Raw genomic sequence first — 16932 nt, 5'->3', positions numbered from 1 at the left:
GCAACTCGCTTAGTATACAAATTTTTTAGTTATTAAATATAGTTACACAGTTAGTTAGTTATTTCAGATAATATTATTTCATTTAAGATAATCTGAAAGCTAGCAGCATTCGTTTATAAATAAATAAAAATAAAATATATGTTTTACGAATTTTGTTTAATTTTTTCTGAATATCTACTCGCAAAATAAATGATTAATTGCATTTCAAATTAAATTTTTATTTAATCTACAAATTCCAAGCGACTCGCTTTAAAAAAGGTAAATAATTTCAATTAATTTAAGTAGTTGTTTTTTTTGAATGAGGTTTATAAAAATAAAGTTTCCTACTCGCAAGTTAAAACTGAACTCTTGAACAATTAAATAAGTTCAACTAATTATATTAAACAACTTTCCTTTTATTTTTTTATCTGAACATAATGCAAGTTAGCTGATTAACTCAAAGGAAATTAACTCTCAGCTGCTGCGCTTTAAATGAATAATTAGTTTTAATTAATTGTAATTAATTTTTTTAAGTTGATAGTTGCTTCATAAAAATAAACCCAATTTAAATGAACCCTATTTAAGTTCAATTATTTTATTTTATTTCTCAGTTTAAATCTAAATAGTTGCTTCATGGAGATAAACCATATTTAAATGAAAAATTAAGTTCAATTAATTAAATTATTTAATGTGTCTGAGCTTGTATCTCTTTTTTCCAATTGGAACATATAAATAATTTCAATAAATTTTCCAATTTAAATGAAAAATTAAACTCAATTATTTTATTTTATTTTTAAAGTTATATCTAAATATTTTCTTCAGATGAACCCAATTTAAATGAAAAATTAAGGCCAATTATTATATTTATAAAAAATAAACAATTATTTTATTTTATTTCTCAGGTTATATCTAATTTATCTATTGCTTCATAAAGATAAACCCTACTTAAAATGAAAAACTAAATTCAATTAACTAAATTATTTATTTTCTGAGTTTGTATCTCCTTTTCCAATTGGAACATGAAAATTTCAATAAAATTCCCAATTGGAATGAAAAAATTAAGTTTAATTATTTTATTTTATTTTTAAAGTTATATCTAAATAGTTGCTTTACTTATTTAATGTGCCTGAACTTTTATCTGTGGTTTTTTCCAATTGCAACGCATAAATAATTTCAATAAAAATCCCAATTTAAATGAAAAAATAACTACAATTATTTGATTTTATTTCTAAGGTTTTTTAATTTAATCAAATTATTTAATGTGCGTGAACTTTTAACTGACGCAGAGCTCGTTTTGCCAATTGGAATAATTTCAATAAATTTCTTTTTTGCATCGTTTTCTATTTTTTATCAACTTTATCAGTGGGAGGAAGAAAAAAGCATTAATTAGTTGAGTAAGTAAATTGTCCTAGCTGGTTTTCTCTTATCAATTCCATGTCGCTCAGATCGCAATCAACGGATGCGAATTGTTTTCAATTGTGTTCTCTTTTTATTGTATTTTTTAATATTCTATTTTTTATGTCAACAGCTCGAGAAGCATATAAATGTCGATCTCGCGACGGGCAAGAGCACACAAAAACTTTCACAGCTAACAATGAAAGCCGGTAAATATTCTAGAGATATTAGACAGATATTCTTGATATATATTCATTATTTTCAAATTTTTGCAGTCTTTGTCCTTTTCGCCGTTCTGGCCGCCGTTGTTGTTGCTGTTAGGGCCGATGCCGGTCGCTCCGCCTGCAAGGATGAGTCGGAGATCGGGCAAACGTATACGCATCACTTCGATCCGGCCAAGTATTGGCTGTGCGAGACTCTGGACAAGCCGGCCACCGAGATGGACTGTCCCCACGGATTGGCCTATATGCATCTGCTCAAGGAGTGCATACCCTGGGCCAGTTACATCTGGAAGAAGCCCGAGATGCCGCCAACGGTTGCCTAATCCCCCTCGTCAGCCATGGGAGCATCCATCTTAACATTGACACAATAAACAATTGATAAATGCAAATAATATTTCAACCCGAGGCGTATACGCAATTCGCAACGAGTATACGCACCGTGCTCGCAATTATACACATGGTTTTTTTTCGGCAATTGTGAACTTGCTCCACGGTCGCCGGAAAGGGGGGCGGGGGGACGGGGGGTCAAGTGTATCTGTGAAGTCGGTTTTATCAATGCAAAAACCACACAAAAGCTCCAGCGGCCGCTTTCCGAATGCTGCCCCTGGCTTTGCGCCTTTAGTTGCCGTTGCTGTTGTAAATACCCTGTATTCATTAAATATGGGTATGGGGTATATTGCAGCTGTGCAAAATTGTGTGACAGCTGAAGGCAGCTCGATGAGATTTACGCTCTTGATCATCATCAATTGATAAGTTGAGCTGCCCATATCTATCCGGCTAACCCGAAGCATCTGCCCATCTGTCGGTATAGCATAGCTTGCCGGATAGGTTATAAATTTTCCCCACTGGGTCGATGATTCCTCAATATCTCCTTATTCTATCTACTTAACACTCTATATATCTAGTATACATTTCTTTAGTTAAATAATAACGTCTTTCTTTCTTGTTTCCTATTTATTGTATTATTCGAACTAATCTATAATTATTGTTAGATATCGACTTTTGAGCATATTTCAAAGATTATTCGATCTAATCTATATATCGATAATTATCGACTTTCGACATATATTTTTCAGCATATTTTAGAGATTATTCGAACTAATCTATAAATATCGATAGGTATCGATTTTCGATGTATGGTAAATACTTTGAGCTTATTTTATAGATTTTACGAGCTTACCTAGAAATATCGATAGGTATTGATATTTATCGAAAATATTTCAGAGATTATTTGATCTAATCTATAAACATCGATAGGTATTGATTTTCGACATATATCTCATGATCATATTTCAGAGATTATAAACATCGATAATTATCGATTTTCAACATATATTTATCGAAAATATTTCAGAGATTATTTGATCTAATCTATAAATATCGATAGGTAACGATTTTCGAAATTTATCTTGAGCATATTTCAAAAATTGTACGAGCTTATGATGCTAAATTTTGTATTTAAGCTCCCATATTTAGCCTTGCATAACTATCGCAAAAATTGGAATGAAGCATTGAAAATTTCTGGATATTTTGAAAGCGAGTTTAAATAACTGATAATTTAAGAACGATCACACAGCAAACACAGATGTATAGTTAATTTTCCAGAACATGGATTATCTATAGAGCTATAGCCCAATCCTAGCTACAGGGTATTGCCTAGTCTGTCAGCCATGAACAGAGTCGTCTTACTTGCTGCTGCTGTTGTTTGTGGCATGTTGAATGTAGATGCTGGCTGAGTGATTCGGCTTTGAAGAGTGCATTTGGTGTTACATAAAATACGAAATTGAAAACATGTTGGCGCTCATTGTGTTTGGCTCGAAGCTTTATTTTTCGGCTCTTGCCTCTGCCTCTGCCTCTGCCTGTGCCTCTGCCCAGTTATGATGTTCGTTCAGCTTGGCTGGGACGCCAGGCGGCTTTCGTATAAAAGTGCATGCGCCGCACCAGACCACAGAGTAGTTTGCATTCGGCTTTCGGCAGAGCAGCAGCAAAAACCATCTTCAGCAACCAAAACCAAATAAAACCTCCAACTCATAAGCTGCTGTTGCCTTTTAAACGGTTAGTGTGCACATCGCGAAGGATAAAAGTTGTTAAAGTGTAAACAAAAGTGTATTCAAAAGTTAAACGACAGTTAACCGCAGAGCCAAGAGCTTAACTAAGCTAAGCGCATGCTTAACATCCAGTTTACAGCCTGCTTTTAAGAATCCATTTAAGCTGTATTTATTGATTACAATAGCTCGCACAAATTGACGCCCTCTGGCGTTTGCATTTAACATTAACAGCTACAATGCATGTTAGCCATGATCCAAGAGATTATCTTAACATCAAGTTTACAGCCTGGATTTTTTTTAACCAACTACGGCTTCAGCTTTTAAGCAGTATTTATTGATTACAACTTATTGCAATAGTTTGCATATTTTCAACGCACAACTTGACATGAACATTTGCAATGCATGTTAGCATGCTAAGATAAGCGCATGCTTAACTTCCAGTTTAACACTAGGAACATTTTTACAGCCTAGATTTTGTAACCAACTACGGCTTCAACTTTTCAGAATCCCATTAATCAATAAATACATTGATTACAACTTACAATGTATATTAGACGCTGCAAGCGCTTACCTTAGATAAGCGCATGCTTAACATCAAGTTTGCAGCCAGGTTTTTTTTAACCAACTACGGGCTAAGCTTTTCGGAATTCCATTAATCAATAAATACATTGATTACAACTTATTGTAATAGTTTGCAATATTTCAAAGCACAACTTGACATTTAACATGAGCATTTACAATGCATGTTAAGATAAGGGCATGCTTAACATCAAGTTTAACACCAGGCACAGTTTTACAGCTTGGATTTTGTAATCCATTTAAACAGTTATTATTGATTACAACTTATTGCAATAGTTTGCAATATTTCAAAGCACAACTTGACATTTAACATGAGCATTTACAATGCATGTTAGCCGCTGCCATGAGCCTTACATAATGCCCAATTAGAAATGTTGGCACATAAAAGAAAAACGAAAAATATGTGTTATTGCCACAGTGAGCGGGTCAAAGCTGTCAGCACTTAAGTTGGGCTCGAAAAATAATTACAATTGGCTTTTTTTTCGACTTCGCAATAAAAAAAAAGACGACGCGTCGAATGGTGAGCAAAGACAAAAAATAAAGACAACAATTGAAAGTGAACATGGCCATAATTGGCAAGAGCTCCAGAGCAAAAATGATTGTCGAGGCTTGGAATGGGCTCCCATTCAGCTGCAGTCAAAGTTGGAGTCAAAGTCATAAAATCCACGACACGATCCAGCTTTGGGCGGGAAAAACCCTTTATTCAATAAAGGAAAAGTTTCACTTCGCGATTTTCTTTTCTGTGGCCAAAGCAAAAGTGAATTATGTAAATTTTGGGGCCAAGCGATACGCTCCGGCTGCTCCGGAGCCGGAGTTCTTGGCATTGACAGCAAGTTTGGCAGCAAGATTGATGAGCCGCTGATTGAGGCTTGACCCCTGACTTGACCCCTGACCCGGGTCAATAGCCATAATGCGTATGGGAAGAAAAAAATATAGATAACTTATGCAACATTAGCTTCATTTATTTCTCGGCCATTTACTTTCTTTTACACACTCCGTTTTTTTGCAGCCTGGCCAATTCGCAGACCTCAGCCAAGATGCGCTCGTCATTCGCCGTGGTAAGCCATGGACCCCCCCACCCCCCTTCCCGGATTACTCGCTTTTGGCACAGAAAACTAATTTCCTCATTTTCGCAACATTTTCTTTTTGTTTCGTTTATTTTTCCTTTAGCTTTTTGGCGTCATTGCCGTCGCTGCCTTCCTGCTGCCCACCGATGTTGCCGCCGAGCCGCCGCTGAACAATGCGTATTTGCCGCCGCCTTCGTCGGGCGGACGACCCTCGTCCAAGTATGGCGCACCGCCGGCCAGCTCCTATTTGCCGCCCGCCTCGGGCCCGGCGCCGTCTTTCAATGCGCGTCCAGCTCCGTCCAGCAGCTACTCGGCGCCCGGCGGCGGCTCCTCGGGCGGTCCGTATCCCCAGAGACCCTCCAGCTCCTATGGACCACCTGCCAGCTCCTATGGACCACCTGCTCGTCCCGCGCCACCCCCATCCTCCAGCTATGGTGCGCCGCCCAGCCGGCCCAGTCAATCGTACGGACCGCCCAGGAAGCAACAACAAGCGCGTCGTCCCTCGAACAGCTACGGTCCACCGAAATCTTCGCCGCCTTCGCAGAGCTACGGTGCGCCCGCTCCGCCCTCGTCCAGATACGGCCCGCCCAAGCAGGCGCCACCATCCGCCAGCTATGGCGCGCCAGCTCGTCCATCCTCAGGCTATGGTGCGCCCAGCGTGAGCAGCTTCCTGCCGTCGCCCTCGGCTCCGGCGACCAACTACGGCGCTCCCTCCAAGACGCAGAGCCTTGGCAGCTCCGGCTACGCCTCTGGCCCAGCCGGTCCGGCACCACCCTCATCATCATACGGCGCTCCTTCCAGCTCCAGCTCCAGCTCCTTCCATCCGATTTCGCCGCCTTCTTCCAGCTATGGAGCACCTTCCTCGTCCTACTCCGCACCGAGCCCAGGTGCCAACAGCGGTGGATCCTATCCAGCAGCTCCTTCCAGCTCATATGGCGCACCAAGCTCCGGCCCATCCAGCTCTTACTCGGCTCCTAGCTCGGGATCCAACGGAGGTGGACCTTATCCAGCTGCTCCTTCCAGCTCTTACGGAGCACCAAGCTCCGGCCCATCCAGCTCGTACTCCGCGCCCAGCCCAAGTGCGAACAGCGGTGGTTCCTATGCATCCGCCCCATCCAGCTCCTATTCGGCTCCTAGCTCGGGTTCAAGCAGCGGAGGGCCTTATCCGTCTGCTCCTTCCAGCTCATATGGAGCTCCATCCAGCTCCTACTCTGCACCAAGTCCCGGAGCGAGCAGCGGTGGTCCCTATCCCGCAGCACCTTCCAGCTCTTACGGAGCACCAAGCTCTGCCCCATCCAGCTCCTACTCGGCACCGGCTCCCTCTAACTCATATTTGGCACCCAGCTCGGGCGCCAGCAGCGGTGGCTCCTATGCATCTGCCCCATCCAGCTCCTACTCGGCTCCTAGCTCAGGATCAAGCAGCGGAGGACCCTATCCATCTGCTCCTTCTAGTTCATATGGAGCTCCATCCAGCTCCTACTCTGCACCTAGCCCCGGAGCTAGCAGCGGTGGTCCCTATCCTGCTGCTCCCTCTAGCTCATATGGAGCACCAAGCTCTGCTCCATCCAGCTCCTATTCAGCGCCATCCAGCTCCTACTCTGCACCTAGTTCCGGCTCCAGCAGTGGTGGACCCTACCCCTCAGCTCCCTCTAGCTCATATGGTGCACCGAAAGCTCCTTCAAGCTCCTACTCGGCACCTAGCTCAGGATCAAGCAGCGGAGGACCCTATCCATCTGCTCCTTCTAGTTCATATGGAGCTCCATCCAGCTCCTACTCTGCACCCAGTCCCGGAGCTAGCAGTGGAGGACCCTATCCTGCTGCTCCCTCCAGCTCATATGGAGCTCCAAGCTCGGGTCCATCCAGCTCCTACTCCGCACCCAGTGCAGGTGGAAGCAGTGGAGGACCTTACCCGGCGGCGCCCTCCAGCTCATATGGAGCACCAGCCAGTTCCCATTCCTCCGGCGGCTTTAGCTCGCATGGCGGATCCTCCTTCGGCTCCAGCTCGTCATCATCCTCATCCTCCAACAGCGGTGGCTACTCCACGGGCCCCTCCAGCAGCTATGGCGCACCAGCTCCAGCTCCCTCCAGCAGCTATGGCGCACCCAATGGCGATAGCATTCCCAGCGGTCCCGCGTCTTCCTACGGCGCACCCGCCCAGGATTCCGGCTACGCCTACTCGGCGCCCAGCCAGGTGCCCGAGACCATTCAGCAGGGCTACAGCTCCAACGGCGGCTACACCTACCGCAAGAAGTGAGCACGAGTCGGAGGAGTCGGAGAGTCGGGTGCCACATTCGATCCAGTGCCTTAGAATACTCCACAGTTCTGCTAATCCGCTCAGCTGCATTTCATCCAAAACTCATTCGCTGCTCTAGAAAAAAAAATTAACCTCAATTGTAAATTATTCGCATCTTGAGAAAATCTCGAAACCCGCTGTACGACCCCAATTTTAGTTGTAACATGCGTTAGACATAATACTTATCGATTGTTTAATAAAGAAGAAGAGACAATTATTTCTAAAAAAAAAAAATAACATTTTGAAATGGGCAAGAAGGAAAGGAAGAAGGTGTCTCCGAATGAAGTTCATCTTGAGGATTATATAGAAATTTTAATTATCGATAAATATTATCGATAGATATCGGCGGAAGAAGGCAAAGTCGATAAATATCGATTTGCAGCTACATTTTTTTAGGCATACCTCAAAGATTATAAAAGCTATTCACAGATGAAGAATATTTTATATTCCTTAGTGCCGCCCACATTCACACAGGGTATTTTTCCTCGAAATCGATAAACATCGATTGGCAGCTACTTTCTTCTTGTAAGAAAATTAAAGTGTCGATAAATATCGATTTGCATATACGTTCTTTTCAGATATTTAAACTATCAATAAGTATCGATTTGCAGCTAGGTTCTTTTTAGAAATTTAAATTATCGATAAATATCGATTTGCAGCATACATCAATTATTAAACATTTTATTTACCTTCCCCTTTCCACGAGCTGGTTAAAGGGTATTTTCTAGTCGTGCTCTCGCCTGTTCTTTGACTTATTTGAATTCGACTTCTTGAGTGAGATCTCGGCGATGACTTCCTCTCACTTCCACTCATGACATTCGTGAAATTCTTCCGCCCTGCTAATTGGCAGCAAACGATCAGCCGAATGACAGTTGAAGGCTCAAAAGATATTTATGCAAATCTCATGAAAAATACCGGATATTTAGCTGCCAGCAACATGTGCAACACAGCAGCAACATACACGACAGCAACATCCACGACGACAGCAACAACAACAACAGCAACAAAAACAGCAACAACATCAATTAGAGGGCAATTCTTGTGCGACGCCAGATATGAACTTGTGATGAGCGGCAACTTGTTGCGGCTTGTTGCGGCTTGTATCTAATTAAGATTACAAGCTAATTGCACAAGTGCAGCAACATAATGAGCCCAACTTAAAATTAGATATACTATTACACGCCTACAAACTTAGCTGGCTACCTTTTGGCTGTCTTAAAAAAATATTAAAATATATAATAAGTAATTCTTAATTAAGAGATCTTTTTACTAATTTTCAGTTAAGAATTGCACTGCACAAGAACAAAAATTATACAATAAATAAATAAAAAATAAATGAATAAATAGATAAATAAATAAAAAATAAACAAAAAATAAATAAATGTTTATAAATTAATATGAATTTTGCGGTAGCTTGAACTAGAAACTTCCAATTAATTCACTTTAAATTTATAGATTTTCAGCAATAAAATTCTAAACAAAAAGAATTAAAATAAGTAAAATTTTAATTTTAAAATAAAAAATAAATAAAATAAAGCTTAGAAGCGATCTGAAGTCTATTAACTTTAAAGCAAAACGTTTAAAATGAGAAGTCAACTTCTTAATTTAATTTCAAGTTTAAAAACAAATAACAAAATAAAATAAAATTTAAATTTAAAAAAATTAAAAATAAATAAAATAGAACTTATTAAACTACTAAGTTTAATTTAAAGTTCAAAAACAAAATAACGACAACAAAATGAAATAAAATTTAAAATTTAAATTTAAAAAATTAAAAATAAATAAATAAAATTATGTTTATAGAGATCCGAAGTCTTTCAAATAAAATGTCTAAAATGAAGTCAACTTCTTAATTTAAATTTTAAGTTTAATTAAACGAAACCAACTTTTTCTTCCAGTGTACCTAGGCGAATTAGTAAACTAATTTACTTCTAAGAGCTGCAATATAAATACTTCACATAGGCTGACATCTCCTCCAGCGTCAGATGATCTTCTCTCTCTCGCTCTGTGATCTTCTGCTGCTTGGATCCAGTTGCCATTTGCTCTTTAACTTGGAGCAGACTCCCCCCCCCCCCCTCTCCATCCAACTGGTGGAAACTGCATTTGTTATGATGGGAAATTTCCGCTTACGATAATAGAGTTAGCATTGTTTTAAAATTTTGTCATTAGGCAGCTTTTGTTTGTTTGTTGGCATTGCATAAGATGACATTACATGTAAATAAATGTAAATCGAGTTAACTTGCGAAACAGAAGCATAAATAATTACACGGCATTTGCATCAACAAAGAAACCATTTTAATATATATATATATATATTTGTTTATTAAATAATTTTTTATTATTCTCTGGCATTTTTTTTTTAGTTTGCCTTTTGCTATGCTTTAAACATTGATATGTATTTTCGTTTTTTTTGGTATAATTTGATCGTATATATATTGTATATCGTAACATAATTGTAATATGCCGCTCTAATGGGTATGTTATGTGTACATCAATTGATTAGACAACAATAATGGGTGAACGTGTGCTCTGATACCCTATAATTGCCTATTAATTGGCTAGTTCAATTCATTGCTCAGATCCCGTTAGATTGTTAATACATAAAATAGTTGGTGGTTTTTGGTTGTTAGTAAGTTGCTTAAACAATGCAATTAAGTTACTTTCCTATATATATACAAAAAAGGTGACTTAACTTCCATTTAACAATTTGCTAAAGAGTTGCCCAAACAAACTCGACTATTTAGCAAAAGAAACACACTCAGAGAAATAAATGAGACAATATAACAATTAACAGCAGGTAACAACAGCAAGAACAGATATATATATATATATATAGTATATAGTATATAGTATGCTTTTACTTTTACAATTTGCTTAGGTAAAGTTCAATCAAAAAGCAGTCAACATTTAATTACTTAAACCTTATCAAGTTTTATATAACACATATTATATGATATTAGTTAGATTAAATCTGTTCCATAGCAGCTGATGGAACTAAATTTTAACAAACGAGCCAAGAGAATTACGAAATGAAAAACTTTTCAATAGTTTTGTATTTTGGTTTCGGTTATCAGAGACCAGCTGGTATAAACTTTCTAAATTCAATTGCCTTCTCTATATATATATATATTTATATATATATATATATTTATATATAAATATTTGTATGTATATGGTAATTGTAGGTACTATGATCTTGGTATAGCTTTTGGGTTTTTTTTTTGGGGCATATTTCGCTCTTTGAGAGCAGCTAAAATTCTTTTGTCTATATAACGCTCCACTAACTTATATTCCATTTGCATTTTCTATTCATTCTTCAGTTGATATGTATTAGTTATTTATTGCATTCTATTTGAGTATTTCTTTAATTACTTTCTGTACGTTTAGTCAGCTTTGATTTATTTGTGGAAGGACACATGATTCACATTATATGCACCTAAATTTGTTAGGATCAATAAAATTGCCAATTTTTTTTTCAGCTACATAAATGACACGAAACAAATGAACGTGACGGGATAAAATATATATTATATATATCATTTATACTATATATAGGTATATATGTTCGTTCTTCTTCTTTAAACTCTATTGAATAATACGTATTTGTATGCATTTCTCGCGCAAATGGGAAATGCATTTGATATGTTTTCAGTTGCTTTCAGTTTTCATTGATATGTTTTTTTTTATCGATTTCACGTTTATCGATTTCACGTTTATCAATTTCACGTTTATCGATTTTACGTTTATCGATTTCACGTTTATCGATTTCACGCTTATCGATTTCACGTTTATCGATTTCACGTTTATCGATTTCACGTTTATCGATTTCGCGTTTATCGACTTATCGATCAGTTTATCGTTTTATATAACATTTATACATTTGGTTAACGCGTCAATTGAACTATATGTATTCCATTTACTCTACTCAAAGCCTCCTTAATGACAAATTAAAATTATAATAAAATTAATTAATTAATTAAATTAAAAAGCTTTATCCCTCTATCAGAAACTATATTTAGAACTATGGCAAAATAATTATAAACTTTAAACGCAACATTCTGCACTTTATACCTGAGCACTTGTGTGTTTAACGTACATCAAATATACATCGCGCGTGATGTATACATCCTCAAAAAAAACAAAGCCCAACTCAAACATAATTTGTAGTAACTAAAAGTCGCCGACCTTGGAGGCGGACTTCGCTCAGAAGGCCGTATTATCCTGTTCCGGCGTGGGCATGGCCACGCCCTGACTTTGTCCGCCGCCCCCGCCCGCCTTGCCTGTGGCCGAGTCGATCATCTTCTGGACCTGCGACTGCGCCGTCTGCTGATTCAGGCGCCTTGCCTCGGCCACGGGCAAATCATCGTCGGACTCCAGTGCCGGATTGATGCGTCCGTTGCGCTCATCCTTGCCGGCCATGGTGGCGGCGCCGTAGGAGCGCGCCAGGGGACCCGCCATGACGGACAGCTGCTCGCCGGACTCGGCCGGATCACCGACACGCTGCACATCCTCCGGTATGTTGACCACGCAGCGGAAATAGTCGTAGCTGGGCGGCAGCTTGCCGGACTCGAACATCATTCTGCAGCGGGAGACGGATTCACAACGGGATGATTGGGATAAAAGCCCGGGAAATACTCACTTGGTCCACCAGGAGACAAAGACGAGCGTGATCAGGCTGATCAGCATGGCCATGGTGCGGAAGGGAAACAGCTGCGTATTCGTCTCCACATCGTAGCCCGGATAGTGTATAAGCGCCGGCAGACCCAAGATGGCCTCGCCTCCGGACAACCGGATGAACAGGGCAATAATATAGGCAGCCAGGCTGCCGTAGGTATTGCAATGCTTCTTGAAGTGGACGACCATCAGCAGCTGCGGGAACAGGATGACATACACCAGATCCGAGCACATGGACCTGCAAAGAGTCGAGGGACTAAATCAGATGAAGTGCTAGAAAGGATTAGGGTACATTACCATAGTCCGTAAATGGAGGGTATGGTCAGGGCCATGATGGTCGCCAGGATGCCCACAACTATGATGGCGACGCGCATCACCCAAATGATTTCCATTTCGGATGCCTTCTGGCGGAATATCAATTTGTAGACGTTGCGTGCGAACATCGAGGCGGCGGAAAGCACGGAGGAGTCCGCGGAGGACATGACGGCGGCGGAGACGGCGCCGAGTCCAAAGAAGGACACGAAATCGGGCGTCAAATATTGCAGGACCATGGGCAAAATCATGCTGGTCTCGTCCACGGTCAACGGATACGGACCCGTGTACTCCGTCTCGTTCCAGGCTGGCAAGGATTGAGCAAGGATTAGCCAGGATTAAGCTGGAGATTAGCTGGTAGTACTCACGGGTCGCCTTGGCTATGGCGCCGATGAGCACGGGCGGAATGGCCATCAGGATGCAGCCGGCGGCGGCGACATAGGACAACAGCTGTGCCCGTCCCGCCGTCTTGCTGGAGAGCACGCGCTGAAAGTACACCTGCCAGGGTATGCCACCAAAGATCAGCAGCAGGCCATAGTCGATGTAGTACCAGCGCATCTTTGGCTCGACATGGCCAATCCAGTCCACCTCCATGTCGCTGAGGCTGCGCACATGCTCATTGGTCCAGGCGAAGGGTATGCACATCCACAAGCCAATAAAGATGCAGAACAACTGAATCACATCCGTGTAGGCAACCGAATAGAGTCCGCCAAAGAGCGTATAGAATATGGCAATGCCGGACGAAAGGATAACCGAGGTGCGATGATCCATGTCTATGATCACCGACAATGTGGCGCCCAAGGCGGCCAAAATGCCGGCAGCCCAAAAAACCTCGCCGCAGAGCGCGGGCAGGAACAGAAGGCCGCCCATGCGCTCACCAAACGAATCCTGGAGAGGATCCAGCATGGTTATGTAGCCCTGCTTGCGCATGGGATTGGCAAAGAAGATGCCGCCTGAACAAAGGGAATCAGTACACAATCAAGCGGAAGAAGGATTGGGAATCTTACCAAAGACCAGGCTGAGCGCATAGCCAAAGGGCGCCTGGCACCAGACCAGGCCCGAGGTGTATATCGCTTCCGCCGTGCCGTTTATGTAGCCCCCGCCCACCCAAGTAGCTGGAGGATTACGGATACGGTTTAGCTTAGTCGGGGATTCACGGCTGACTCATCCCACTCACCTGTCATGGTGAAGATGCCGACGAAGAGTCCGATGGAGCGACCCGCCAGCATGACCTCCTCCTCGGAATCGTTGCCCGCCTGCTTCTTGCGGCCCGCCCAAATGCCCACGGCCAGGATTAGAGCATAGAAGAGCACAATGCTCGCCAAGCCGGCGATGCTGATCATCTTGTTGCGCTAAAGGGATTCCTTTCCTTTCGGGCAAAGACTTCTGGCTTGGAAGTTAATACTTTTGCGTTGGGTCTGACCTTACAGAGAGTGGAGACTGGAGTGAGGATTGGCCTGGAGCATAATTATAAATAGCTTCGCATGCGCTCAGATTGCACTTTATATACCCTAGGAAAGGGTTTAGGCGTAGGGTATATGCAACGCACACAAGCATACTTCTTCCACTTGAACTAATCTCTCAGTTTTTAATTGCATCAAACTTGGCATATTCATTTTTTTTTTAATTTAATTTAAATAATAATAATTTAATTAAAGCATAATAATATTCAGCTGTGTTTAGGCCAAATCTTATCACTATATCATGCACATCCTATAGAAATAATCGATCCTGAATTCTATTACATTATTATAGAAATTTAAATGAAAACTTTTCAAAAAGTTTAAAAAATCGATATGTATAGGGTCAAATTTATATTTCTGGGTTAAATCCCATAATAATTAAAATCAAAATAATTATGCAAATGATATTTTTAATAACAATTCCATTTTTCAGTATTTTCAAATGAATAATTTGTAGCAAAGTAAATATTTAATAATTATAATATTAAATAAAAATATTAAAGAAAATAATAACAGAGAACTTCTATTATATAACTACTAGGATATGCTTGACCCTTTCCAGTCTGTTCCTTCTTGTTTGTCAATTAAGTTTTCATGCAGCATTAAATATGAAGCTATTGCATTTTACAACACCCCCCTCTCCCGCCCCTCCCACCGCCCCCTTAGCCAAGGCCAACCGCCCGCAACTGACCTTTGCGCAAGGATAAGCCATGAGCCAAATGAGGCGCAATGACATTCTGCACTTATTTTCTCCTGCGCTGTCCCTCTAAATGGCGCCCAATTAACTAACAACGCGGCAAATTGCAATAGGAGCTGCTTTAAAAGGTTCTCACCAATTATGTTAAGCGACAGCCGCCAATTAGTCAGGCTGGATGGATACAATCTATAATAACTGTATGAGTCGAGTATGTGCTAAGTGAAGATTTACGATTAAAATGAACATTTACGATAAACACTTAAGATTTACGATCAAAATGAAGATTTACGTTAAAAAAAGATTTACGATAAGCACTAAAGATTTACGATAAAAAGGAAGATTTATGATAAAAATGAAGGCTTACGATAAAGATAAAGATTTACGATAAAAATGAACATTTACGATAAACACTAAAAATTTAAGATAAATACTGAAGATTTACGATTAACACTGAAGATTTACGATGAAAATAAAGATTTACGATAAAAATGAAGATTTATGATAAAAATGAAGATTTACGATAAAAATGAATGTATATCTATCACAGCTGCAAAACGAGTTTGAACCGAACCAGTTCGAGCACGGAACTCCAATTTATCCTTTACTATGAACCAAAACTTAAAACAAGCCCACAAAACAACCGAACAGAGTGCCGAACCGAACCAGAAACTTTTTAAAAATTGAGCACTAATCATTGGATTTATCTAACCATGTTTGATAGATGTCAATTTCTTTTAAAGAGCAAAATTTAGACCGCAATTTGTATATAAAACTATGACTGACATTAAATAATGTTTTTAATAATAAAAATAATAATAATAATAAATAATAATAATAATAAATAATAATTATTAATTTAATTGTTTCATTAACATTAACATAACAATAACAAAAGCTGGACTCAAGATTATGTTAGCCTGAGTTAACGAGCCGAAACTTAATTGCTTTTATTTGAATTTGCAGCCCTGTGTATTTGCAGCCCTGAACCGAACCTTAAGGCGAACCATTGTGAACAGTGAACTTTTTTTTGCTCTGATATCTACACGAGTCAAGTATATTTAAACGGTACGCAACAACAATAATCAAGCGAGCAGAGCTTCATTCACAAAATAAATGGCAATTAAGCAAAAACAACAACTACAACAACAACAGCAACAACAACAACAAGAGAGTTTCCAAGGGGAAGCGCTGCTCCTAGAGGCAGGCAGAGAGAAGGCCGCAATCTTTGCGCATGTCCCACTGCATTTGCGGGCAATCGAACTCACCTTAGCTATGGTAAAACCTTTAAGTGTGCGTGTGTGTGTGGGCGAGTGTGTGTGAGTGTGCCAAGTTCAAAGCAGGCGTTAAGTTATGTGTGGCTGCTTTTAACGACGGCAAATGCGCGCGCCAATCAAATGCGCCTTGTCTTATGCAACATTTCCTAAACAAGTGAGTTATGTTTTTTCATACGATCAGATCACAGACGACACGAATTGAACTACCAGTTAATTAATATAGGAAACAGAGTGTTTTTTGCCAGGAATATCTTGGAGATTAGCTAAACGCGGGCCAACAACAACAGGCAGCAGTCGCCCCAACGCAGGGACGTCTTTTGAGACGGACTGTTACGCGTTTTAAAATGTAACCCACACATGTGCTCCGGCTATTGAGAAAGCACGTGGCGACCGCATTAAAACAAATTTAATTAGCTCAAGCAAACTCAATTGTCAAAGTTGATATAAATAATTAAATTAATTATGGTTTTTTTTTTTTTTTGTAAATTGAAAACAAATGTGATTCGACGTTTTTCGGTTAACTAAAAAAACTCGTGGCACGCTCAACCGTTCGCCGTTCCGACGAAAAGAGTAGCAAAATTATAACTGAATTGGAAGTTCAAGTGCTGGAGCCTTAACAGCGGCGCAATCAACCGACAATCCGCATTCATTCTCTATACGTGCGCAGGAATTCGTAATGTGTTCATTCGTTCCACTGGAAGGCAACAACAGTCTGGCTGGAAAACATACTGAACTGGAACTGGGGTAGCTGCGGCTTATCACAGCCAAGCTGTGGGGAATACGCAAACAGTGTGGTGAGAAGCTCACGGCAGGCTTCCCACATTTAGAATAAATCGTTTCGAAGTTTAGATTTAAATTTAAAGAAATTAAAGAGCAGGATCCAATCCAAATTAAAAATAAAAAAAATTGTAAATATAATGCCTTAGCTAA

The 16932-nt window shown here is 40.3% G+C and overlaps 3 protein-coding genes across 5 annotated transcripts; 2 read left to right on the top strand and 1 right to left on the bottom strand.

The window, feature by feature from the left end:
• The first annotated feature begins 416 nt into the window (after positions 1-416).
• LOC135436870 (uncharacterized) lies at positions 417-1918 on the top strand. The gene is made up of 3 exons (XM_064694634.1): positions 417-422; positions 1508-1583; positions 1650-1918. The coding sequence occupies exons 1-3, from the start codon at positions 417-419 to the stop codon at positions 1916-1918; spliced, it is 351 nt and encodes a 116-aa protein (XP_064550704.1).
• A 1643-nt stretch (positions 1919-3561) lies between these two features.
• Muc91C (Mucin 91C) lies at positions 3562-7659 on the top strand. Its single transcript, XM_064694111.1, has 3 exons — positions 3562-3650; positions 5232-5280; positions 5393-7659. The coding sequence occupies exons 2-3, from the start codon at positions 5260-5262 to the stop codon at positions 7541-7543; spliced, it is 2172 nt and encodes a 723-aa protein (XP_064550181.1). The 5' UTR covers positions 3562-3650; positions 5232-5259; the 3' UTR covers positions 7544-7659.
• Positions 7660-10980: 3321 nt separating this feature from the next.
• Positions 10981-16538, bottom strand: ChT (choline transporter). 3 transcript variants are annotated; one of them, XM_064694549.1, is made up of 7 exons: positions 15994-16538; positions 13746-13991; positions 13576-13683; positions 12937-13521; positions 12554-12875; positions 12222-12494; positions 10981-12161 (listed from the first exon to the last, which is right to left on the bottom strand). In XM_064694549.1, the coding sequence occupies exons 2-7, from the start codon at positions 13909-13911 to the stop codon at positions 11786-11788; spliced, it is 1830 nt and encodes a 609-aa protein (XP_064550619.1). In that variant the 5' UTR covers positions 13912-13991; positions 15994-16538; the 3' UTR covers positions 10981-11785. The 3 variants fall into 3 exon arrangements, with proteins under 3 accessions (XP_064550619.1, XP_064550618.1, XP_064550620.1); XM_064694548.1 differs by having other exon boundaries at positions 13746-13986; XM_064694550.1 differs by lacking the exon at positions 15994-16538 and having other exon boundaries at positions 13746-14008.
• Between the last annotated feature and the right edge of the window lie 394 nt (positions 16539-16932).

The sequence above is a fragment of the Drosophila montana genome, unplaced genomic scaffold (genome assembly GCF_035044405.1).
Source record: "Drosophila montana isolate Dmon_TW-CO22-7 unplaced genomic scaffold, ASM3504440v1 contig_3733_1, whole genome shotgun sequence".
NCBI lineage: Eukaryota > Metazoa > Arthropoda > Insecta > Diptera > Drosophilidae > Drosophila > Drosophila montana.
Note: the sequence above shows the minus strand (reverse complement) of the source record. Positions and strands in the feature narration are given on the sequence as shown.

What these genes read in the sequence shown, in the direction of transcription:
- LOC135436870 (XM_064694634.1), top strand. An exon ending in ACAGCTAACAATGAAAGCCG is followed by an intron (nt 1,584 to 1,649) that starts GTAAATATTCTA and finishes AAATTTTTGCAG; the next exon opens with TCTTTGTCCTTTTCGCCGTT.
- Muc91C (XM_064694111.1), top strand. Translation starts at nt 5,260, where the DNA reads ATGCGCTCGTCATTCGCCGTG. An exon ending in TGCGCTCGTCATTCGCCGTG is followed by an intron (nt 5,281 to 5,392) that starts GTAAGCCATGGA and finishes TTTTTCCTTTAG; the next exon opens with CTTTTTGGCGTCATTGCCGT.
- ChT (XM_064694549.1), bottom strand. Translation starts at nt 13,911, where the DNA reads ATGATCAGCATCGCCGGCTTGGCGAGCATTGTGCTCTTCTATGCTCTA. An exon ending in CGGCATCTTCACCATGACAG is followed by an intron (nt 13,684 to 13,745) that starts GTGAGTGGGATG and finishes GTAATCCTCCAG; the next exon opens with CTACTTGGGTGGGCGGGGGC. An exon ending in TGCGCTCAGCCTGGTCTTTG is followed by an intron (nt 13,522 to 13,575) that starts GTAAGATTCCCA and finishes CCCTTTGTTCAG; the next exon opens with GCGGCATCTTCTTTGCCAAT.